Source organism: Uloborus diversus, chromosome 5 (genome assembly GCF_026930045.1).
Source record: "Uloborus diversus isolate 005 chromosome 5, Udiv.v.3.1, whole genome shotgun sequence".
NCBI lineage: Eukaryota > Metazoa > Arthropoda > Arachnida > Araneae > Uloboridae > Uloborus > Uloborus diversus.
Window position 1 is genome coordinate 165,034,719 of NC_072735.1, and position 26,714 is coordinate 165,061,432.

At 34.5% G+C, this 26,714-nt stretch overlaps 1 protein-coding gene and 1 non-coding gene across 3 annotated transcripts in view; one reads left to right on the top strand and one right to left on the bottom strand.

Annotated features, from left to right (window-relative positions):
* Window positions 1–17,092: 17,092 nt before the first annotated feature.
* On the bottom strand, window positions 17,093–17,179 carry Trnar-ucu (transfer RNA arginine (anticodon UCU)). The gene is given in 2 exon segments: window positions 17,093–17,128; window positions 17,143–17,179. It is a non-coding gene; the product is annotated as a tRNA-Arg (tRNA).
* A 785-nt stretch (window positions 17,180–17,964) lies between these two features.
* LOC129221860 (RNA polymerase-associated protein LEO1-like) overlaps window positions 17,965–26,714 on the top strand; it is a 46,344-nt gene continuing 37,594 nt past the window's right edge. For both annotated transcript variants that reach the window (XM_054856211.1, XM_054856212.1), the window contains exon 1: window positions 17,965–18,068. In XM_054856211.1, the coding sequence (XP_054712186.1) occupies window positions 18,032–18,068 (37 nt within the window). In that variant the 5' untranslated portion in view covers window positions 17,965–18,031. The remainder of the gene's footprint in view (window positions 18,069–26,714) is intronic.

Below are 26,714 nucleotides of genomic sequence, written 5' to 3' on the forward strand. Positions count from 1 at the left end.
TCAACTGTGTATTAAATTTCATTCAACTATGATGCTTCCTTCATGGTGTTGCGATTTTCACAAATAGGAGTGTATTTTTTTTTTCTGAAAGAGCGTACGTAAAAACATAGGATCTGAGCATTCTTTAAATAATTTGTTTAATTTAATATGTTTAAAAAAATACTTAAACTGGTGCATTTTCATTGTTTACGCTTCTGATCGATGACATCACAAATCATGAAATGCCATTCAGTGTTGCCATTCACAGAACCAAATATTTAATTCGCTTCTTGATTATCGTAACGTAGAAACGCGATAGAATCAGTCAAAAGTAGCACTTTTGACTGATGGAAATCACTCCATTCCAAGAGTCGGAGTCGGCCATTTTCCCTCGGAGTCCGCAGCCCTGTTAGTGCTGCGAAGCCAGAGTCGGAATAGGCAGGCCGACGAGAGGCCATGTCAGCCTAGTCCAGTGGTTCTCAACCTTTTTTGGCCCATCGCCACTTTTGGAAGTCAAATTACACCTATCGCCCCCCACGTTCTTCCCTTAAAAACATAAATTAGTTGGCGCTGATTTTAGTGATGATTAATGCTACTGAACACCTAATTTTTGTTTAAAGCTTCAAAAAGTGCATGATAAAACAATAATTAGCTTTAAAACTGAATTTTTTATTCTTAACCCCTTCCCCTCTCACCCCCCCCCCCCTCCAAAAAAAAAAAAGAAAAAAGATAAAACGTAATTTGATGTGCTTTAATTAACCAACGTCATTTACATACTTAGCAAAAATAAGAATACTACATTTTTCAGTAACATGCTTTTTTTTTAAATTGAAATCCGGAAAAAATTGAAAATTTTAACTGTTGAGATTTGTTCTTTTTTACCTTTTTAATGGCTGCTTTGTGCTTGATGGAACTCCGTTAAAGCTTTGATGTCTGGCTTTATATTAGTGAGATTTAATCTGAGGTCCCCTTTGAGGCAGATGTCCAATCTATTTCTTTGCTTCGTGAAAAGCTGCACTCCAGAGCTAAATCCTCTTTCAACTAAATATGTTGAGGGGAATGAGATGAGGAGCTGTTCAACTTTTTTCCAAAGTTGTGGGTAAGTATCCATAAGCTTCACCCAGGCAAGTTCGTAACCGTATTGCTTGAAAGTAATTTTTGATTCACAGTCAAATTTCAAATCCATAAACTCTGTCTGCAAAGAGTTTTCCACTTCATCCACATCGTGAAAACTAAATGGGTCTAAAATCCAGTCAGGAATTTGTAAGTTGATCAAATCTGCAAACCTTGATTCCATGTTCTTTTTTAACTGATCAAGGTGATCAATAAAACTTAAAATTTTTTCTTCAGGAAGTTAATCATCCACGATTAAACTTTTTTTTAGAGTCGGAAACAGGGTAAATTCTTTACGGCCAATATTTGCCTTGAGGATTTCGAATTAGGCAATGAATGCTGAAATTATGCTTTTGGCCTTGATGAGGTTCATCTTGTTTCCTTGAAGCTTAATGTTGACTTCGTTCATTTTTTCAAAAATATCTGTGAGATACGCAAGTTCCAATTTGCGCTGTTTCAAATTCTCACTTAAAGCAGGATCATGCAAGTCGAAAAACTCAGCTACAGAGTCGAATAATTCAAAGGAACGGCGCAAACAGTTTCCATTGGAAAGCTATCTCACAGACGTACGTAAAAGCAAGCGTTCGAATTTTTCATCATTTTCATGGCAAAGCTCTCGAAACAGGCGATCATTGAGAGAATTAGCTTTGATCTTGTTAATACCAGTAATGACTAATTGTAAGGTTTCATGTAAAACACCACTCAATTTTTTTGCAGCCAAGTGTTGACGATGAATGACACAATGGATGGTAATCACTTCTGGCACTTCTTTTTTAAGGTGTGCAAGAAACCCAATACGACGACCCGCCATGGCTGGGGCGCCATCTGCTTCGCAAGCACTTACATTTGTCAATAGAATTTCTTTTTCTTCAAAATAATCCTTCATCACTTTAAAAATCGACGATCCCTTTGTATCAGTAATCAAAGTTCTGGCGAACAACATTTCCTCCACTATCTCTTTCAGATCATTAATAAACCTCACGTAAGCTAATAAAATAGCTCTGTTATCTGTCACAGTTAATTCATCAATCTGTAGTGCAAATTAACTTTGTTTCAAAACATTCATGAGTTTGCACTCAACGTCAGCAGCCATTTCATCTATTCTCCTGGAAACTGTGTTGTTACTCAGGGGGAGAGATTGACTTATCTTTTTACTAGAGCCCTCACCAAGCAAAATTTCAACTATTTTTTTGGCAGCCGGTAGAATAAGAGATTCGCCAATCGTATGAGGCTTACCACATTTTGCTATCAAAAGAATCACTTCGTAAGAAGCAAGAAGCCCTTTGTCAAGATCTGTTGCTTGTCTTATAAGTAATTCACCACCCACCTTTGGCCGTTTATCCGCTTTTATTTTGAGGTCTTGAAAATAACAAAGAGGTTTATTTACTTTGTCACCATGTACTCTTGACAAATGCTCTTTCATTCGCGAGTGCTTCATCGCTTCATTGCTAGAAAATGTTTTATCGCACAAAAGACAGTGCGGAAACTTGTGGTGACGTGACAAAACCAAATTTTAAATACTCTTCTGAATACTGCCGGCACTTCTTTTTCGAATTCATATCGAACTTCCACACTACGAACCATGCACAATTAAACAGAAATTCACTAAATTAAATCAAACAATAGAAACTACGTAATGAGGTTTATGCGCTGATTACAAGATTCTGAATGACAACTAATAAGTAAATGCAAAAATCCATTCCTACACATATCCATCTACTTTTCAGGCGTTAAATATATGCTGGCGCCAACGGTCAGACAGTGCTTACAAGATTTTTTTTTTCTTCCTCGTGAAAACGGCAATAAAATAAAAGATATAATTTTTCGGTTTTAGGATTTTTTTTATCCGAACAGATTGGATTGAGTGTAAATCATACATGCCTTATTTTCTGGGAACGACTTTCTTTGATTTGACGTGCCATATGCTTGGTTCGGTATTACACAACACAGGTATTCTGAAAGATATTTCTGAATTGTGTACTGATTCGTTTTAATAAATATAGTTTTTGACAGGTCAAGAATTTCCCATTACCAGGTATGCGAATACCGGTCGCCCCCCTATCGCCCCCCCAGAAATTTATCGCCCCCTAGAAGAGTTCGATCGCCCCTTTGAGAGCGATCGCCCCCAGGTTGGGAATCACTGGCCTAGTCGGAAACTAGGGGCCTGCGCCTTGGACGGGGGGGGGGGGACACTGACGCAAAAAAAAAAAAGGAAAAGGAAAGGAAAAAAAAGGGGAGGGGGACTGCGAGTAAGAGAAAACGTAAAGATTAAATAAAATTTACTCTTTTGGTATTTACTGTTGTGGCACTCAAAATAGTGTGTGTGTGTGAAGGTGGGGTACGTTGGACCGTGGGGCACGTTGGACCGCTCTCAATTATTTTAATACTATTAATATTTTTTATTTTATTTTATGACCAAAAAATAGCACCTATGGTCCTACAAATCCTATAAGGAAAGCACATGGTACAGTTACATTGAACAAATTTTATTTCAGAAAGTTATTTCAGTAGTCCTGAGTAATTTTCAGAAAACTGTAACTTTTTTATATTTTTTTATTTTTAATTAATTTTTTTTTAAATGGTTTTCATCAAGATTGCGGGAAAAAACTTCTTTCAAAAAGTAAGTAATAATTGGCCATTTTTTCATTTTTTGTCAAAAAGTAAAAAAATATGACATCACTCCTTCAAACCTGGGGTGGGTTAGTCCACTCTTTGTGAGGCACGTTGGACCGGACCAACCTACCCCACATAATTTAAAAACTTATTTTTTTCTCTTACACCACAATAATTATAACAATATTCTAAGTGATTGTATATCACTAGCTGCATTGCCCGGCTTTGCCCGGTCTACCTTGAAAAAAAACCATTGTGCCAAGTGAAGTATCTTCAATAACCAGGATTAAATGAAAGAAAAAAAAAACCATCATGCAAAATTTTCTCGCCAAACAATGACGACAGATACTAAAATACTTTTAAGAATTTAAAATAAAATGAGAAAGATGGATTTAAAATGCGTAACCTTGGAAACACAAAATAAAATAAGTTTAAGAATTGAAAATGAGAAAGATGGAAATAAGCAATGAATTCAAAAAGCGTTACCGTAGAAACGCAAAATAAAATGGTTAAAAACTTGAATAGAGAACAGATTTTTGAACTTCATTTAATTCGCTTGTAACTTTTTTTCTAATGGAGATAGAGCGTTAAACTTTCGACCTTGGGTCGAGTTAGATCTGGAGTAACAAAAACTGCTCTTTCCAATGCTGTTAAAAAGAAAACTGTGGGACAATTCTTTCACTTTTTATTGATGGATTTAATGAAGAAAGTAGTGCCTAAATTTCAGCTAAGCCTAAAAAAATTCGAGCTAAAAACGTAAAAAACTCCCGCCGCAATTAAGTTAGAGCATTGGAACAAATTGCGTAGAACGCGGAAAATTCTTCCCTTTCCAACGATATGTAATATTACTATTTGCGAGTAATTTTTCACCCCCATATTCGGGAATTTATGTGAAAATTGGGCCTAAATTGGAATAAAAAAAGAACTATTCATCGAATTGTTTTCGAACTTTTCTGCAAAATCGGCCGGGTAGTTCTCGAGTTTTGCGAGTTCAAACAAACAGACGCTTTTTGGAGACTTCATTTTATACTATGTAGAGATACATTCATTTCATTGCGTGTTACACAAGTTTTGAAACAATAATAATAAAAACTTAGATGGAAAAAAAAATCAGGGATATATTTTATAATTATTTAACAAAAATTTTACTAAATTAATTTTTTTATTTCATATCTACACTGTTTTACTATTTATATTTTCAAATATACTTGCAAATTTTTGCAAACAATTGTTTCCTAAGAGTAAAATATGCAGTACATGCTATAAAAAAGTTCATGTATTAAATAAAATATTTTTGCTAAACAAGCATTCTATATAGAAACAAAATAAAACTAATAATTGATTAAAGGAATACAAAAATATACTTTTACTTAAGATTATCTAATTTTAATTTTAGAACACAAAGGTATGCTAACTTAGAACTGTCAATTTTTATTGTACTTTTTCTTTGAAATATATGGTAGTAGTATAACAGGATTCATTCCTTTTTGGAGTTGTTTCGCGCAATGCAATGAAGAGCTTTTTCCCCCTAGCAAATATTGATGTAACTTGGCATAAAATTAACGTATGACTTATAGTTTAAAAATCCAGTCCAATAAAAGTGCGTAAAGCTCAAGAAGTAGCACTTTCATATTCCCAGATATCATTTAACGCATCTTTAGTTAATTTTAATCTGCATTAATTGTCTGATGAATATTCAAAAATTGATTTTTCTTTCTTTTTTTTTAAATAGTGTAGTAATGGTGAATGCTTATTGCTGTTTTTAAATAAAGATGATTTATAAAAAAAAATGAATTTAATATGTTATATTGATCTTTAAACTTTGTATTTTTCACTCTACACATAAAAAAGAATAAGGTAGTCACAAAGTTTGGTGGCATTTATCACTAAAATTGTAAAAAATGTTGTTTGAGTTATGCGGTCCAACGTGCTCCACCAGGCGGACCAACGTACTCCACCCGTGGGACACGTTGGTTCACTTTACGAGGTTCCGTTAAAAAATTAATATAAAAAGAATTTATCAATTCAACGCTTCCAAAAAAATCTATATTATTGAGAAGTGTTTAGTGAAACTTATTGTAGAAAATCGAACAGCTCATTAAATTTTTTCATGCGATAAAAAATAAGTAAAAAAGCAGACCAACAGGCCCCACCTCCCCTTAATTGTTTTCTAGTAAGCAGTTTTGATTTTCTTTTCTTCTCTCCCCCCCCCCCTATGATTTTTTCAACACTGTCTCTTTGTCTCAACTCCAAAGTTCTCCCTTAAACCAATTCACCACTAACCATGGGCTTACCCATTCTTACCTCCACACAAGAAACCTCCTTGAATCTCCCTACTGCATTTGTGGGGAACTTGGAGACTTTGAGCACTTCTTCTTCCACTGCAGATTTACCTCAAATTTCCATGTTGTGATTTCAAGTAATTTAAGAGCGCAATGGAAGCGTTTCATCTTCATCGATAAAGAGGCCTACAGGAAGGCTCTTTCGCTTATTAACTTTCTTTTCCAAAATAAGCAACTTCTTTTTCCCGCCTTATCATAGAACTGGTACTGTTTGGCCATTGAATTCAGTTTATATGTAGTCACGATTTTTTTTGTAACCAGGATCATGTGTCTCTATATGTTTTTATCATGTAATTATGTTTTTGTTTTCTAATTAAATAAACACGTACGTCGTTCAGGGCAAACCAAACCGAGAAGATCTTGCAATCATTCGGGCCCTGAAGGATGGCGCTTACTCTCCCCCCCCCCCCCCCCTCCGCTTTTGTTTTCTTTTTTTCTCCATTTTCTTTTCTTTCTTCCCTCTTTTTTTCTTCTTTTCCCTCTTTTCTTTCCTTTTTTTCATTTTTTTGGAGGGCGGGAGGGGCTCGGCGACATAACTGACGAGGGGCCCGCCTTGGCTCTGTGCGGCCCTGGGAGTAGGACTGAGATTCAGGAGTCGGAGCCGACGTCGGTCATTTTCCCTTCGACTCCGCAGCCCTGCGAGAATCTCCCGTTTCGAAAAGTTCGTTATGAAAATGTACGTTTACTCGTACACGAAGTAGAAGTATAGGAATAGAGGTCACAACCCGAGGATGATGAAACACTCCAGCTACCAAACTGGGAAAAGCGATAGCACTTTAAATTGACAGAGAACAGCACATCCGCTGCTATAAAGAAAAAAGTTGGGGACCGTCCACAAATGAATGTCACGATTCGAAGAAGAAGGGAGATTAGCGTGACATGGGACAAGGGGAGGGGGTTAAGGTTAAGTGTAACACTTTATGAAGCAGGTAGAGGAAAAGGGGTCAAATTTGTTGGAAAAAATGTGTGACGTGTCATTTATCGACAGCCTCTTATGAATTTTCAGTTGAAATAAATTTAACGTGCTATTTATTGAGCAGTGGAATTACCATATTGAATACTAGTGGCACCCGCACGGCTTTGCCCGTAGTAGAAAATTAAAAGGTCTTTTGGTTCGCCTGTATATTTACAAACAAATAATGTATTGTGAATTTCTCGCCAATTAGCTTGCCCATGTTACGGCTCCACGTTATGATAATTTCGTAATTTACTCATCCATCTTATGATAATTTTGCTCGAGAAAACGTTCTTAAAATTGGAATTGAAAAAGAACAAAATCAAATTTTAGAAAAATCGCTTCGAGGTGCACACCCCCCATGCTACAAACTAACTTTGTGCCAAATTTCGTGAAAATCGGCTGAACGGTCTAGGCGCTATGCTCGTCACAGAGTTTCAGGCAGAGAGACATCCAAACAGACTTTCAGATTTATTATTAGTAAAGAAAGATAAAGATACCAGAGATTCCCAAAGCGGGTGCCACAAGAAGAGGCGAGGGGTGTCGCCAAATCGCCACGGTGTGTTCCGTTTTAAACCGTTGGTTGCAAAACATCTATTTTCGCAACCATTAGTCCTCCTAGATGCATACTTCCAATTGCAAAAAAGTTCAAAATCAGATGCAGGGTTAATATATTTAAAGTTTGAAGCAAAAATAAAAATGAGTCAAAAAATGCAAAATTTAACTTTTGAACATTTTTTGTTGAGAAACTTCAAACTTTCTTGAAATGACGACAGTTCTTGAGAATACACAGGAGATTTATTTACACTATGCACAGGAAAGAGCGTTAACAACTGCTAAATTGACCACAGCAATTAGGCAAATATCAATTAATATTGTATACTCAACGATGACACACGTATTTCATCCAAATACGCAAAACAACACAGCGAAAAAGAAGGCTAATACACACAGAGCAAAATACATGCTCTCATCCCAACGGCTCAGTCGAGACTGACTTTTTATCATTCGGCATATTTATAGACATCGAACGAGCTTCTCAGATATTCCAGAAAATCCTACTCCGTTCTACACTTTCTTATTTCTTTCCATTCACAAATTTTATCATTCAGAAATGAGGGGACCGTATACTTCAGCCGAATGTACGGGGCTGTATATTCATTACAAGAAACTATTTACAGGTTAAGTTACTACAATAATTTTAGATGAAAGATAATTTAATAAACGACAAAATTTAGCTAGATTACGACAAATTAATCACAAAAATAATTACTATTTATAGAATTTGTAACAATATGTACGTATAAAGCCTGGGGCTGGTGAGAAAATTTTAATTGTTTAAAGCGTGCTGCGAATCGGAAAAGGTTGGGAACTCCTGGAATATATCGCTCCCCCCATCTTTAAAAGAAAAAAAAAAAGGTTCGGTCAAAAAATACTCATCTGTTAAATTATGCTCAAAAATACATTGAATGCAGGGCCATTGAGAGGGGAATGCAGCAAGAGCAACTCGGACATCCTGATGCTTCAGAAAAAGGGCCGTTTTTAGTAATATATACAAGAAGTTCCGTCCATAACTAAACGAGCCTACTTTCTGGTCTAACAGTATCGACTTTCTAGTATCTGATTAATTTTCTCAAAATTAGCTAAATTCGCAAATTACCTCTAACATAACATTTTTAACATTTTAAGCTGATTATTAGAAATAAAATATGCCACGCTCCTATAAAGAAATATGTGCGTAAAAAATAAATAAACGAGCAAATAACGTTGTAGCACCTTTTAAATAAAGCAGCTAATATATTATTTTCTTGCAAAAAGAAAATCTTTAATCGCTTTCAAAAAGAATTTAAAACAAGCTCATTAAGAGAAATAAATGGGGTTGTTTCCTTCAGTCAAAAGTAGTACTTTTTGTAACAGAATTTGATAGAATAAGCAAAAAAATAACATGGACCCAGAAAATTCTTTCATTTTCCCAACAGTTATTTTTTAATCATTTTTTTTAACTGCCCGATTTTTCAAACAGGGCATGGGGCATGGTCTTGATGACGTTACAAATGATGCACTTTGCCGCATCTTTCTATCGCGTTTCTACGTAATGATAATCAAGAAGCGAATTAAAATTGCGCTCTACGCTTGCTATCAACCATATCGTTGCCAATACACGTGAGTAAAGATGCGAATTAAATATTTGTCATTATATTAGGTGATGTCATTGGCAAGAAATGTAAACAATGAAAGCGCACCGATTTAAGTAATTTTTTAAAAATATCAAACTTAAACAAATTTTTTAAAAAATTGTTAGATCCTATGTTTTTAAGCATGATGTTCTTTCAGAAAAAAATACTTTTAAAATTTTGGAAACGATCCCATTCGGAACTCCAGCGCTCGAATACGCTACCTTGCGGTGATTTACAAAACTGCAAATGAAGCGTTCCACGTGTGTCTGTTGACGTAAACACAGGCAGTTTGTTCTGAGTATTTATTAACGCAATCGATGTGTCTTAGTTTGCTTTCAGCTACAGAAATTAATTCGTCACTTAGTAGTATTCTCGAGCTTCTCAAAATAATGTTAGTTTTCATTATTTCCTTAATAATTGGTGAAAGCGAAAACACTGGATTAACAAACTTGGATAACGTTATACAAGGTAAAAATTTTTATTGTTTTGTATGAATTTGTAAAAATATGGGGTTTTTTTAAATCTTAAATTAATTAAACTTACCATATTTTACAGCAGCATTTAGTTGGAATGGACAGTATGCAAAATATTTTCTTGAATATATTATCATAGAACAAAATGAAAAATGTTTAACCGAGAAAGAATTTACTTTATTCCTTTTATTCTCAGCTGAAAGGTATCGCCAAATTTGTTTAGGGTTATAGTTGTGGTATTGTGCGAGCAAAGTAGCCTTGGCGAGATTTCGCGTTTTTAGTTAAACCATTTTCAATTTTTATCATGAGTGGAATAAAATGGTAGTAAGATTACAGAATTCGATAAGTAAAAAGAAATAATTGTCAATCAACTGAAAAGAAAACTACCACCATATATCTGTGAGAATTTTGTTGATTATTTGCATAACATGACACAATTAAATCGTAACTCAGAAATTAGAAAAATCGAAACAGAAAATTTTTAAATTAACCGATTCGGGAATTCAAGAGAAATAACTCAGCTACAAATGGAAAACAAGTGCTAGCCAAAGCAAAGCAAAGAAGTATCATCTTCTTTTGGTAATAATTTGTAATGTCATATTAAATTTTCTAGCATTAATTGTTATTCTTGTCAGACCACAATTATTATTTAGTTTTATCAAGAATTGATAAATATCGAATTCAACATCGTGAAAATGGCTGCTTAGAACTATGAACTACGTGTACTTTGCATTATTGTTTGACGTTTAGTAATGATACTTGAATTCTCATTTCTTTCTACGTGGGTCAGAATATCAAGAAGACTTTGAAAATTAATTTAAAAAGAATAAAGCGAAAAAATCATACGTACGAACAAAAATCACAACACTTTTAGCATTTTCTTCGTTACCATGTGCGTTTGTTTTAGTTTTCAATTCCGCCATTAGACAGTGTCTTCAGTGCCCCCTATAGTTCGTTGGAGTTGCGAATTATATTCAGTAAATTGGACCCCATTATATATTTAAAAAAAAAATTATTTCTTTTTCCATTGTTGCCAAAAAATAATTTTAAAAAATAAAAATGTACTTTCAAAAATAAATTAAAAAACAACAGAATGTCCAATTAAAGAAATAATTCTTACTATCACAAAAAAATAATAATAATTAATTTGAATTCTGAAATTTTGAATCCAAATTATGTATTTCGCAATCACGAGTTGTGACAGGACCCTATTCATTGGAGTTATTGTTTCTAGAAACGGTTCCTGTCCCCCAAGCTTGCCCCTCCTCCTGGGTGGTTACGTGTGTATAGTTGTGTGTGCGTAGGCGCGCGTGCATGCATGTGTAGGTTTGTGTGTGTGCATAGATCTGTGTGTATGCACGTAAGCGTGTGTGTACCGGACATGGACGCCTCCGACCATGAAAAGCGGATAGCTCACGACCGGGGGACAGACGCCGCGTTGCCTGCAGAGGCCGGTGGGTGGTGGTGCTGCAGAGCCGCTGATCCAAGCTGAAAAAGGAACCACAACGTCAAGAACGGTCAAGTGAGAACAATAAGCAATCGTGATTGCTCAAAAAAAAAAAAAAAAAATCGTCTGCGCTTATTTTTTAGTTAAAACATAAAGGACTCCGAATTTCTCCGCCAAACACTGAATACATAAACTAAAACTTTAGAGTCAAAATAAAAATAAATCATATCAACAATAATTATTTCATAGTAAAGACCTGCAACAGCCGCGGAGTCGGAGTCAATCTAATTTTTGGGTTAAGGAGTCCTTTAAAGTTCCGTAACACTGGCAATGATTGCAGTGTAGGAGCCGAAACTTAGACGTTTTTTCTTCCATCTATACTTTGTTTTTTCCGAATCGGAAGAGTTCCTGCTTCGGAATATCGCGTGGTATTTTTGAGACTTTTGTGTTTGAGATTATAGTACAGTAAAAAAAAGGGGTCGGACCCAAACATCCAAAAAAAAAAGCTAAACCTGGTGCAAATTGTTTATTACCCTCCCAATAAGAACAGGTAAAAAGTTTCACCGCATAATGCGTCGGGTTTCGGAATGGAGGGTATATAAAAATTGCTGTTTTGGGTATTTTTCCGGAATTTTTAGAGTAAGTTTAAAGTGAAAATATTATGTTATACTAAATTTTAAAGCATGAAATTAAAGGTGTTTGCCCCCCCCCCCCCAAGAGGGATGACATAACCCACCAATGCTACAGAGCCCCCTTATCGCCGTAAAACGAAACAGTACCCCCGATACCCCCTTCATACATTTCATATGGAAATATTATTTTATGCAAAGTTTAAGTTAGAAATCAAGTGTTTCCATGTAGCTTTGGGAGGAGGTGCGATGGTGCACCTCCTCCCAAAGCTACAGAATCCCCCCCCCCCCCTCTGCCAAATAAAATAATACCTCAATCCCCCCTCCCCCCGTCCTTTTCATTTCAAGTAGAAGTATTATTTCATGCAAATCTAAAATGCATTAAATCAGGACTGTCCACCCCATAACAATAGCTCACCTCCCAAAACGAACTTAAATACTAAAAAATGCCCCTCCCCCCCCCCGGCACATTAAATTAATGGTCAGAAAAATTAGGCTGAACTGTTTTTTGCTTTCAAATGATTTCTCCTAAGCTTGTAACAAAATCTTTATCATCGCTTATTCTCTTTTAGATTTTAAAGTTTCAGTATCATATTTTCGGTACGGTAATGTTTTTCCCTAAATTTCACGCAATTTTACTCCAGTAAGCAGAATATCTTGCCTCAGTATTGCATAAAGGTTGATATGCAAGAAAAATCATCTTGCAATAATGCTGCCTCAATATTGTTATGTTACTCCCTATATGCTGTCAGCACGCTGCCACAATATTGACTGACAAGGTGTATGCAGCATAATATCAGGAAAATATCAAGGTAGGCTGCTTTTGTAATATTGCATACGTATTGATATGACAGGATAATATCAAGATGTTGTCATGACAGCATGAAATCAAGGTCTAGGCAAGATGATCCTGCTTTTGTAATCTTGCATACGTATTGATATGACAGTATAATATCAAGATGTCGTCATGACAGCATGAAATAAAGGTCTAGGCAAGATGATCTTGCTTTTGTAATATTGCATACGTATGATATGACAGGAAAATGTCAGGATACATTGACATGACAGTATGAAATCAGCACGTTTGCAAGGTGTTTTATCCATTTATTTATTTGTATTATTTTCACTTTAAACTCGAGAAATTTCATTCTTTAATTATTTCTGTTATTCTTCAAGATAGTTTTCTAGCCTGAGAATATTTTCTTAAAGCTGACATCTGATCGGAAATTCATCGTATATAATAATAGTACTCGTAATAGTACTCGCAATTTAATTTAAAAAATGAAAGTTTCTTCGTTTTGCGTAATACTTGACTTATTTTTTAAATTCATGCTTCTAATTGTATTATAAAGACATAAAATGCCTAGTTAAGAATAATTGCGGAAGTTTTTATAGCATATTTAAGAGTAAAGATAGCAAAATAATAAATATATAAATAAATACAATAAAGTACATTTTTAAATGGATGTCAGCATTGAAAATATCCCATGGACAAAACATATGAATTTATCATAAAGAATAACATAAATAACCATTGAATAAAATTTTACGTGAGATTGAAGTGATAATACGAAATTCTGGGCTTCATGTCCTTTGTTTCAAAGTCTAGGGACGAAAAAAGTTATTTTCGGCCATTTTTAACATTAATCGAACATCGTCTGCGATATGACTTGTTTAGTACTATATTAATAAACAAATGCAGTTATCAGTCATTCATAAGTTTTTCCTAAAACAATACTATTCCACACTAATAACTAAGCAGCCAACTTAACGAAGCCTAAAAGAATGCAACGCCACGTGCAACTCCTCTGAACCGACTGAATCAAAGGTCGAAGCAGGAAGATGTGCCAGCAATGCGAGGGACGCTGGGTAGAAAGAACTGTGCGCATGCGCAAGTATCAACAAAGATCCACCTGTTCTATTGTGTACTAATTACCTTGACGGCGACAGCATGAAATCAATATCATCTTGACGGCGTCAACATGTATGCAATGTTGTTATTGTAAGGTAATATCAATATTGATATTTTAAGATGAATGCAATGTTGCATGTGTGTTGTTATTGTAATATTGCTTTTTAATCTTTATGCAAGCTTTATGCAGTATGAAACACGTCAATATTGACGCCGTCAGTATAATATCAAGATCTGTCAAGGTTGATGCAAGAAATTTTGCTAGTAGGGTTGAGGCGCAAAGTCTTCTTGGCTGTTGTAATAAGACGCAGATGATATTACATAACTACTTGGCGGCTCGAGGGAGGGGTCAAAGGGGGCCCGGGCCCCTCTCCCTTTTTTCAGACAATAATTTATAACTTTTTATTTATTTTCCTTTTTTTCGTGCTTACGTTCTTGAAATTAAAAAAATGGATTGTACCGTACTTTTCTGCGTATAATCCGCGGATTAATTGTTAAAAAAAGTGTAAAATTAATGAGGTGCGGATTATACGCTGCCTTATCTGTGTGTGTGTTTCTTTTTCTGCCTGTATTTTGTTTATTTTACATAGCTTGAATGTTCTTCCAAAGAGATTCAGGCTATGTAAAATAAAAAACATACAGTAAAGGATGAAGCCTTAATTTGCACAAGATTAGACCGTTTGCTCCTTTCTTGACTCTTTGGCATCAAGTAATTAGCGTACTATAATGACAATTTGGAAAAGAGATCATTATTTTTTATATTAATTTTGAACATGCTTTAAAAGTCATTACTTCTTCACGTTTTTAATTTCTAAAATTGTACGTTAAATCAAAACTTCATTTTTTTTTTGCATCGTATTATCTCCGCGGATTACACGAGGATTTTTTTTTTCTTCAGACCGAGTTTAGGACTTCAATTTGAAAAAAATTCCAAGGGAGAGCTACAGAACGCCAGACGCCAGAACCCCATCCCGTAAAAATCTTCAAAGTTTGTCTATAAGTGCGTTATTGGAATTGCAATTTCGAAAAATCGGATGGTGGAGGAGAAATTGATTTATATTTATTTAGAAAAAAAAACGATCGGGGAGAGAGTCCCGGAGTTCCATCCTTTACACTTTTAACGTCAATAAATATGGCCCATGACCGCGTTTTTCGGCTTCAATTTCCACAAATTTCCGCGAAGTCCCCTGTACTATTTCTCTTAACATCATCAAAGACCGTCTATAATCAATCAAATTGATGAGATTTTTTGCTTATTGCGCCCCCCCCCCCTAAAAATTATTTGCTAGTTGTGCCACTGTTGTGTGTTGTTTACGTGCGTACATAGATCGTTACACGATTATTTGTTTTATTCGAAAAATGTCTTCCCATTGTTACACAGACATTATTACTTGTTTTAAATTACTGCTCATGTAGTTTTAAAGAAAATGTGACAAGTTATCAATTATTGGAAGAAAACAAAAAGAGTTTGATTTTTTTTTCTTTCTTTGTCTGCATAAAAACTCTGAATCTGGCCCACTGTCGCGGGCAGATTCAGATGCAGATGGGCACACCGCATGTAAATTAAGAATCTTTTTTCACTTGTTTTTTAATTCATTCATTTTAAGTTTTTTTAAAAATTTAGTTTGTCCATTTTTATTTTATTTATTTTGAAGCGGATACTGAGATATATTTTCATCTTTGTTTTAAAGTTAATTAATTTATAATTTTTACAGATTTCTTTGATCACAATATTTTCGCACTTTTGTAACTTTGCCTTGCTTAAAATAAAATTAATTTTACTCATATAACATAATTAGTTATTAAAAGATTAAATAATATTTCTGTTAAAAGTATTAGATTAATATTGCTTTTTAAAATTAATTTATTTGAAAAACCAGGGGGTGAAAGTGCCTCCCTTGCATCCCTTGCCGGTGCTGCAAGGGAGGCGTACTGCAGCACCGGAAAGCGTACTAGAAACGTGAGATTTCCAAATTTCGCCATGTATTTAAATGATTTGATTATTTCATTTATTCAACACAAATAATTATTTTAAGAAAGTTTAAACAAAAAACATATCTACAAAAAGAAAAAGAAAAACCAACCGGGGGGGGGGGGTGCGAGCGCACCCATCATTTGGCCTCCTCACTTTTTCAAGGCACGAGCCGCCACTGGTCGCAATTAATTATTGTCAAGTGGCTTTTCATTAGATGTTAGGAAATTAATCATGTTATATAGTGTATATTTATCAGCTTCTCCGCGCAGAACTTTTATATATCCTGCGTTATTTGAACCGGGTTCTTGTATTAATGATATTTGATAGTTGGTGTAATACTATGTTTTTTTCTCTTTTTCATTTGCGAAGAGAAACATTTGTACGTTTCGAAATTCGGAAATTCATTTTTTTCAGTCAACCCTAAAAAGAAGGCAGCTCTGTTCGCAAGTAGAGTAAAGATTTTCATAATCTAAAAATTTAAATTGGTAAAAAAAAAATATTTGTTCTTGTTGGGTGCTTGTAAATTGGATTGTACCATCATTGTATACAAAAACTACAAAAATGATGCGTAGCAAAAGCTCTTAAATAAAATGTAATAAATTATCTGAATAACAAATTAAATTTTTTAACTGATAAATAAGTTTAGATTCTGTGTTAAAAATATTTATATTGTGTGCACTTGACTTAATTTTTGTTTTGCAAGGTCGTGTGAAAATAGTAGAAAAAAGTCGATTTTTGGTTTTTTGTGGCTTTTAGAAAATTTGAAGAAATTTCTCTATCGACCTAAAACTTCTACTAGGAGATATTAACCTTACATAGAGATAAAATTTGAACCCATAAGAATCTTCAAAGTTATATAATTTAAATTTCGTAAAGAAAATTTAAAAAAAATCGATTTTTTTTTCAAATTTGGACTTTTTTGGGACGATTTTGGAACTTAAAGATATTATTCTAGGAGGTTAATATTTTAAGGGTACCCTATTGAAGCTAAAAGGCAACTTTTGAGACCCCAGACGTTTCGAAATTCGAAAATTAATTTTTTTCACTCCACCCTAGTGGGCAAGGTCCCCCCTGTGCCAACCTTATTTATACTATGGAGAAATGAATTTAAAAAAATTTAATGGGATTGCTTAGATTAATTTTATTCCTTTGGGTGGGCAAGGTCCCCCCTGTGCCAACCCTTAAAATCCGCTGCTGTATAGAAAGCAAATTAAATCGCCTTAAAAAAAATATATACATCAAATTTTTCATCATAGAAATGACAAAATTCTGAACAAAAAAAAAAATGCTGAGAAAAATAGAAGAAAAAAAAAAACTTTTCACCTGTCAAAGTTGGTACAATCCTCGCATCCTTACGTAAACTAAATAGTCCTTGCAAAAAAAAAAGTTGATTTTTTCAACCAAGAAAAATCCTAACAAGTGACTCCGAAATTTTTTTAAAAAAAGCATACACCCGTCAATCGTGGTGTAGTATTTGCATCCCTGCCGGGATTCGAACCCGGGACCTTTGGATTCCATCTAATACAGTAGAAGTCCAACGCGCTATCCACTGCGCTACAGGGACCACATGTCTAGGCGTGGAAAGTAAAAAAATAATGCTAACCAACATCATAGCGTTTATACTGTTGTTTTTGACTGTTTAATCTTAGCATATTTACCATTTCCCTGTTTTCTTTCATGGGAAATTTTCCATCAATTCCAATTTACTAATTTGTCCCTTCGTTCATTCATCCGCAGAAAGCAAACGCTATTCTGAAATCAAATTTATGAAATGAAAGAAGAAAAGTTTAACATCCATTGTTAAACTTCTTCACAGCTGCGATTTCATTCAAAAATTATGTTTTTTCAATGAGATAAGAGGAGCAAATATTTCTTTAGATCACATAAACAAAACCTCTCTCGCGATCTTAGATAGTAACCTTGTTCTACATGAAACCAGATCACTAATGACTGACGATCTTTAAAATGGATATGGATTTTATGAAGCAAAATTAAAATCACAAAAACTTCGATTCTTGAAGAATGCAATAATGAAAAAATAGGTAACAAATATTATGAAATCTACCAGCTTATTTTTCACTTCTCGAAAAATAATCCTATCAGTGTTAAGTTGCCAAATCTAGTGTAAAGACTCCTTTTTGTCGCCAAATTCAACATTGCATTGACATTATTTCTCCGTTCTAGAATAGCAGTATGACTGTATTTATTGTTTCAATCCCGATACAAAATGATATAAAAAGTTTTTCTTCAATAAATGTACGCACTGATATTTTTTAACGAAATGGATGAACACGTGTTTGTTTTGGCTTCCTAATATTTTACGCCAAACGCTGAATTATGGTTCCCATCAGAACCAGTAAAATCTGAATTCTAAGAAGTTTTATGGCGGTTGATCTGGTTTATTTATTTGACAAATATGGAATCTTATTCAAGCAGTGATGACTCTGGTGATGGTAAGATTAATGAATTTTCAACAAGCTCTTTGTTTGTTATTCAGACTTGAAAGAAAATTTACCTACTGAATGCTTATTTCTCATATTTTCCCCTTCTCACGTATGAATTGCCCTCTTTACCGGTTCGAATTTAAATGCATAAACAGACTAAATTCTAACAAATATAATGTGTAATTTGTATAGCATCGGAAATCTCCTCAAGAGTAAAATGTTTTCTACTTTTCTTTTCTTATTTTGTTTATAAAGCTTGAATCTTTAGTGGCTGCTATAAATTGGTCATATTTTAAAAACGATATTCAGGTAACATCTACTAAAAAGTATTTTAAGGAGCCAAAAAAAAAAAAAAAAAACCTTGGGATAATCTATAACTTGTGATCTTTATAAAAATTAGCGTACGAGCACATCTTGGGATCATGCATATTCAAAACGAATTTATCTTTGTGCAAATTACTATCCAAGTGTTCATCATAAAAGAAATTCAAAAGCAATATACTCAACCTGCGGTCTGCTAAGCTTTTATTAGAGTGACTTGGTGAAGGTACTCAAAATACTATATAAATTTGTTTTTGGGCAGATACATTTTAGTGTGGTGATTGTAGTGAGGTTGAGGGGATGAGGTTAATTTATAATCTGTATCCCCCCCCCCACTAAGTTTCTGTGAGTTTTTAAACTTGATAACTCTTATGCTGTCTTTCTGTTAGTGACCTCCCTCCCTTTCTTCAGAACAACTTCACTGTGCAGAGAAGGGGGATTTGGACATCACTCAGACCCAAATAAAATAAAACCTGTCTTTGTATTAAGTGAACCAACGTGCCTGGAGCCCCCGGATACTTTGGTTTGCATTACGAAAACAGCTTGTGTTGCGATTTTGATGATAAATATTGTTCAGTAATGTTACTTACTTACTTTGTTTTTGTGTTCAGATTGGGAAAATATATGTTTAAAGATTGGAGAGGCAGTGAGAAGCAAATAGATGTAAGTCTACATTTTCAAGTTTTGAGTAAAATGCATTCAAAGATAAGGGCCAAGGTAAGCTTTCATTGAAAAGTCCTTCTAAATCACGCTGTATAACAGTGGCGTAGCTAGACCCGACTTTCGGGGGGGGGGGGGGTTACTTCTTTTATATATATATATATATATATATATATATATATATATATATATAATATATATATATATAATATAATATATATATATATATATGTATGTATAATCGCTTGGAATTTTTTCCTTTTCTTCCTTTTTTTTCTTTCTCTTCTCTCTTCTTTTTCTCTTTTTTTTTTGAGACTAACTTTTTGGGGGGTTTTGTCCCCCAACCCCCCCCCCCCCCCCCCTTAGCTACGCCCCTGCTGTATAACATCACTTACCAGGGCTACTAGTACTATCTCTTGCCCCAAGCCAGAGGAGAGGTTCACTTACCATTTGTTCTGGTTATCTCCAAATTTTTAACTTTGCCACTTACATTATCCCTTTGCTCCTCACTGCCTCATAGTAAATTAACTTCAATTTTTTGCTTATTCATGCTAAACCATGTACATTTTCTCAAGAATCAGCTCAACTTGAGTCTTTTTATCAACTTTACTGGTTGTTATTACTAGAATATTGCTTTTCTACTTCTTCTATAGTTCTTCCTTTTTTGTAAGTTTTCTTTAACTTGACCCATGTTCGCCCTGCTCCTGAAAAAAAAGCTGCAATTTTTTTTAAAGATGAAAAATAAAGAAAATACGAATAATTATAAACTTAAATTAGAAGAGGAATTCATTTTTTTTTGCTCTATTTTCATGAAAACAATTTAAAAAAAAATAAAGTTGCAGAATGTAGAAAACTCATCACTGGTTAAAATATCTTCCATGTGATTTTATTATAGGATTTGTGGGGACTATAGGTGGCTATTTGTTTATCATAAATTCAAATTAATAATGTTACAATTATCACAATCGTCATTGACTCGCCCCCCAACTCCCCCTAGTTTTATTGCTTCACTGACTAATGTGCTTGTGAACATTTTGTCTATTAAACATTCAACAACTTCTTTTTATCTGTGCAGCTTAAAACTCATTTCTACAAAAAAAAAAAAAAAATGCAGATTTTATGTAATTAAATATTTTATTGTACGATTTGAAGATAACTGCAATGGCGATAAATCTATTTTTCAGTTTTGTAAAGAAAAATTATCTTTATGTTACTGATTTTTAGCAATTTTGCTAATTTTTAGAGCTTTTGCAAACAATTAGTTATATATTCATTATCCCAGCAACAGAATTACATATGTAATTGGGATACAACATTTGCATTGAAATTTAATTTATTTTTGATTTCAGAGATGAACTCCAATACAGAAAAATTCCCATTACAACAAACTAACTGCACAGTCCCTTGAAATTCCTTGAAACAGGATTTTACTGCAAATGATATAAACTTGAATTTAAATTTTTAGCTAAATTACAATTTATTTATATTGCACCACTTGGCAATAATGAACCAGTCAGGGCATCTTGACCAGTTGAGAGGGCCAATCCATCCCCTTCAACATAAAAACGTTTTGATATTTTCTATGAAGAGACGATTTTAGAAAATAAAAATTTAAGCATAAGCATCTCTTTATCTCTCTCTTTCTCTCAGTGTCCCCTCCAATAAATTTTTTGGATGTTAAGAGAAATATTTAGGCACCAATTTTTAATGAATTTCAAATGTGTCTTGAAGAGATTATTAAAAAACTCCTTTTTTAAATAGAATTTCTAATACCCACACAGGATATCAATATGGATTTTTAACGTCAAAATAGAACTCTTTCTTTCTCTCCCCATCTTGTCAGTGGCAGATGATAATAATTTAGAAAAAAGAAGATCCAAAGTTTTTGGTGTCTAACATGGCACCTAGGTTTGAGAAATAGCCAGTGGCGCCGACTCCATGGGGCCTCAGAAATATTTTTGAGGGGGTAGAGCCCCCCCCCCCAATAAATCAAGAAAATTAATAGTTACATTATGCTTTCTAAACTCACGAAGTTATCTTTTATTTTTCTTGTTTGAAGGTAGTTAACCTTGTAAAATACATCCAGTAAATGAGTTAAAACAAATAATTATTATGGTAGTAAGCAGGTTAACTCAAAACAAGTGGCATGAATAATAATAGTGTTACAGTGCTGCAAGCACACTTAGAATTTGTCCCAGTGCACGAACTTGCGCTGGTCAAGTCTGTCACAGGTGGGCAACGCTGCGGCGTGCTCGTCTAAGTGTTGTTGATCTGGAAAAAATATATGAGGGTTTGATTTGTATATTAAATGGGAGGCTTGATAGCTTTGAATTATGTTTAAAAGAAAAACCTTCACAAAACGATGTTCCTTCGCTTCCTCGTAATTGACATATACCAAAGAAGTATGAAAACAACGAAGCCAGCTCACTGCACACTTTCAAAATCCCAGAGGAGTACTACAAGGCACTTTACATTGAGGTTTGTGAAATGGTACGATTTTGCATATTGGGCGGTTTGCATCAACTGGATTCACACAGATCATTGTAGTTGAACAAAAGTGCTTGCTTTTATTAAATAAAGGTGAAACAAATTTTGAAAAATCAACTGAATTTTTCAAAAATGACCTAGACATTGAGAGTGCGTTTATACTTGAATATGCTGGTCGAAATCACTGATGAAAATCAACTGGGCTTAAAAAACATGCGTAAATTAAATTACCTTTTTACAAAATACTGTGGGTGTTTGTTTTTATTTTTTCCTTTTTTCAAAGCCAAAAAATATGTGTCAGGCTTGTCGAGTTTTCGTTGCTCTAATGTTGATTATTATATGGATTTAAAGTGCTTAAAAAAACCTTTAAAACTCACTATTTTTCATCTCAAATTAAAAAATTTCTTGTGGCAAGACCCCCTGGTTTGCTCCCCCCTCCCCCATTTTTTTTTAAAAATTAAGTCAGCGTCTCTTGGAGTGCCCTTCCATGGAAGTCAAGTGTCCTACCTTATATCAGTGCCTAGCTATGCCACTGCAAGACTCCCCATAAATTAGAATATAAAAATGTCCCTTACTAAGACAAGTGACATGATTTAGTTGAACCAGAAAATTTGTTAACTAATCTTTAGATTATTTTACTTCGAAAATGCCATGTCACATAGCTACTGTTTGGTTGTTAAAATTATACACACCAGAAAGTATGGCATTTTCAATGTACAAAAATCTGACCTTTATTTGGGGTGGGAGGACCGCCAAGGGATTACATAATCCCCCTAAACCCCCGGTGATATCCCCCCCCCCATAATTTTTGCTAGTCAGTGCCCCTGGAAATAGCTTGTCAAACTGAAATGTTTGGCAATGCCGGCCTTAGCTCATGCGGGGCCCGGTTGGAGAAATCTAGCGGGGCCATTTACAAATTTTGGCTGTACGAATTCAAGAAGTGCCGACCGATTTTTCTGATTCGGGCGAGGATTCAAAACTGCCGCAATTATCCGTCTTCCCATAAATTCCACATCACGTTTGACTTTTACTTCTTTTTATCTCAAGAAATGAATGAATGGCCACAAAAGTAAATGTAAATTTTAAGATAGTGAAATAAGTAGCTTTGAGAATCTTTATACCCAATCATATGCAGTTGGTGCACAAGAAAATTGGCTGATCAAAAGAAGTTTGGGGGTTAGGGAACGGCATCGCTGATGCTGATTTTTTCTTTCTGTTTTTGTTTTTGTAAAACTGGATGATATTAAGGGATTTTAACCTAGAGCGCCTATATAGGGGCAAGGGGGGATCGAGCCCCCCTTAGAAATTAGAACTTCCTTGTTTTTAGTACTTTTTTCTCTTCTTGTTTTTAGTACTTTTTTCTTTGCAAAAATGTAAAAATATTTCTTCTCCAGCCACTAATGAATAAGTGATTAAAAATGTCCAATTTTAATCACTCTAATCTGTCCTGAAATTGGTTTTCATGGGGAAAATATCATGCAAAACCATGGTTAAAATATCTGAGCCCCCCCCCCCCCCCCTTACAATTTTGCATATGGGTGCCCATGATTTTAACATGACTGATTAAATGACCTTCAAAAAATGTGGAATATGATCTCTAATACTGGAACGGATGGCCACCGTTGACTCGCCTCTTCTAATTTAAAGTTCAATTATTTTGAAATAACATGGTTGGAATTTTTAGTTTTTATTTTCGTGGAACAAAGCAACCCACCCAGTAAAAAATCATTTTTCTATTGATCATTACTGTGCAACTTTGAGAAGTGAGGGGGCAAGTCCCATCACCGTTGGAATGAGCAGGCGGCAGCCCCCCCCCCCCCCCCCCCCCCCCGCCATACGAGCTGCCTATGTGCACAATTTATAGCTTAGATTTAAAAAGAAAATGCACCAAACTTTATCAGTTCTAAAAATATAATTTTAGACTACATGCAAAAAACCAGACGCCTTTGGTATGTCAGAAGTGGAACAGAAATGCAGGAAAGGCGGGAGCTCTTTTTGGAAATTTTTCGAAATTGAAGTTTAAAAAAGCAGTTTTTGTACAGAGATGAGGTTTGTGGGAGAGGGGGGGGGGGAGACAGACGTTAGAGGTTAGATAAACCACCCACAATCCCCGGAAGAGTCTTCAAAGCTGGCGTCTAAAATTGCAAATTTGGACAATTTTGTGTAAAATTAAGGGAAATGGAGAGATGCGGAGGTTCCCTGCCTATCGAAATATTTTTAATATCTTAAGATAAGTTCAGATTAATTTTGGTTATGATAGGGTATTGGGGGCTCCTCTTAGAAATGTTAGTCCAAATTAGGTAACGTTTGATGAAATTGGAGAAGAAAGGAATTTGGTGATCTCCTGCAGAAAACGTTCAAAATCGAGGGTAAGGCGTAATTTTAGACTATCATTGGTTACTTCAGGGAATTCGGAACCTAACTCTTCGAAAATTTTTCGATATTGAAATGTTAAAAACTCATTTTTAGGCCCTGTTTGGTAACGACAGAGGAAAAGGAAGGAGATTCCTCCCGGAATTTTTTTCAAAACTGTAATCAATTTTATGCTATCCATGGGAAGGAAGGGTTTGAGATTTTTCTCGTGATAGTATTTTCTAAAAGGGAAATTTTGAGCTATTGTGCTGATGCTAAAGAAAGGGGTCATTAGTTAGGAAAAATGTTTCAGAGACCTTCCCTATAAAATATTTTGAAATTCAGATCTTAAAAACACTATTTTAGGCTACCTTTGGAGACATTAAAGGAGAAAAAGAGGAGGAGGGTTGTGAAATTTATAAATCTTCCTTCCTTGAAAATCCGTTAAAATTGAAAGCTGAATGATTTAAATTTTAGTCAGTTTTTTTGTGATAAAGTTGAGATAAGGGCATTTGAGTTGCCTTCTTCTAATTTTTTTGAAATTGAAGTCTTAAAAATGCATCTTTAGTCACATTAGGAGATATGCCAGGGATTGGTGGCTGCCCCTAGAAGCTTTTTGGCCTTGAAGGTTTACAAACCAAATTCCAGGCTGCATGTATATAAACGTTACAGGATGAATGGCAATTTGCTTTCTTTGGAATTGTTATGGAGATGTTTTACGCGTATTAAGCATGCAGTATTTGAAGTTTATCATTTATTTATTTTTCAGAATTGTACCTACGTTAGTGGTAATGTTGTAAAAAACTGTCATTGCTGTTGAGTTCTAAGATTTTTTATCTACAAAATTAAAGAAAGAAAAAATAATAAAAGTAAATATATAAATGAAATAAATTAAAAATATAGCTCTGGAAATTCCTGAAATTAGGGAGTCTCGGGTAAATTTCCGCATTGCCCATGTGATAGTAAGATCTTGGGATAAAGGCCCTTGACCATTACATTACTACCGACCGTATTAATTGCTGATAATAATTAGGACTCGACCGATGCATCGGCGCCGATGGTTCAACAATTTAGCCATCGGCATCGGCGGCCGATGCTAACTTGCAGGAAACATCGGCCCATCGGCCTTAAAATACATCAAAAAGCCGATGGAATAGGCCCATGTTTTTTTTTTTTTAAAGGACCTTTGCTATTTTACTTTTTAATACAAAGTAAAGGGAGTTTTTGATTTTTGGGAGTTTTTGGGAGTTTAAAATTGTTTACTTAAATTTCAGTATGAATTTCTATTTTAGTTACCCCTGAAAGAGTTTTTAATACTACATTCAGGTACCAAACAAGTTAATTATTGCGTTGTTTCTTGAAGTTGGATGTACGTATATACAGTCGAGTCCGCTTAATAGAATAGGCAATTTGCCAGGAAAAATTATTCTAATAAGCGGTATATTCCATTATCCGGGATAAAAATAACACATCTCAACGGTGTAGTACATTGTAAGTTTATTACATTAAGCGGGGTATTCTATTATACGATATTCCATTATACGATATTCCATTAAGCGGGTTCGACTGTATCTCTCATAAGTCATAACTCAAAGATGGTAAGCTGTAGAAGGTTAAGTTTTCGCATGTGGGGTGTGCGTACGTTCCAGTTTTGCACTTCCCTTTTTGTTTTCGATCGGGTGTTCTGAAAAGCCGGTTTACTCATTTTTTGTAGCTACTAATTACTTATTTCAATGTAAAACTAATATAGTGTCTCAGACTGACGATCATTTGGTGATACATTGCCGCATTGAAAACCATGGAAACAAATATGAGATGGCGATTTGGTTTTTGTGTCATTTTGTTAGATTCCGTTGAACCGACGGTAATTTTTAATTTTTCAATATTTGTAATATGAATCACAGTAATGCATTCTTTTCTGTATCGCTTCGGCGGAGTTACAAGTTTGGGGCCCGTCGAAATACATTTTGGGACCTCATTTCTCTATCACAAAAGTTGTAAAACATTTATCATAAGCATTTTTGTAACTCCTACGGTGTCCCTATAATTATGGGACCTCTCGTGTAATTGCAACATTTGCTATATTTTAAATCCGCCACTGCACGTCAAAACAAACTCGGGTGCAAGTTTAAAAAGATTTTTTCTGCTCCATTTTTATGATTATTTTGAACTCGATTTTTTACGACTATTTTTTGAATTTCCGAGACTACTTGCGTGCCCCTCCTCCCACTACCTCAATTTCTGAAATTAAATTCTAGTTGTACTTCTGAGTTCTTTAAATTAGCACCATTCATAAAATTAGATTTTTTTTCAAACTTTATCTATTGTTTAGAAAGAATTTAGAGCATTAATGTAAGAAATTGATTAAAGACGTTTTGAATGGTGACATAATTAGAAAATCAAAGGGACTTTTGAATTTTTTCTTCAGAAGTGCTGAAGTAGATTCAGAAACTCTTCCGAGGCGTTGGTGGTAGCGGTTCTGTACTAAAAAAATGAGGCCGAAGTTGGGGCCGAAGTGTGAGTTACTCCAAAATCAGAGGGTGACCCCCCCCCTCCCAAACCCTCCCTCGTCGTTTCAAGCATTTCTTAAACATTTATTGCGATTATTTATTTTGGTCAAGAAATGTCATTTTGCGTATTTCTCATACTTGTTTCACCTATATTTCGCAATGCGCCTTATTTTTTGCATCATTAATAGCGCTCGATTTTTTTTCTGTTGTAAGTAACGATTTTTATGTATTTATATAAAATCAATGAATAAGTTATTTTCCTTTTTTATAGAAAAGTTTCAAGGATTTTCAAATTATGCATTTTTTTTTTAAATTTCAGAAAATT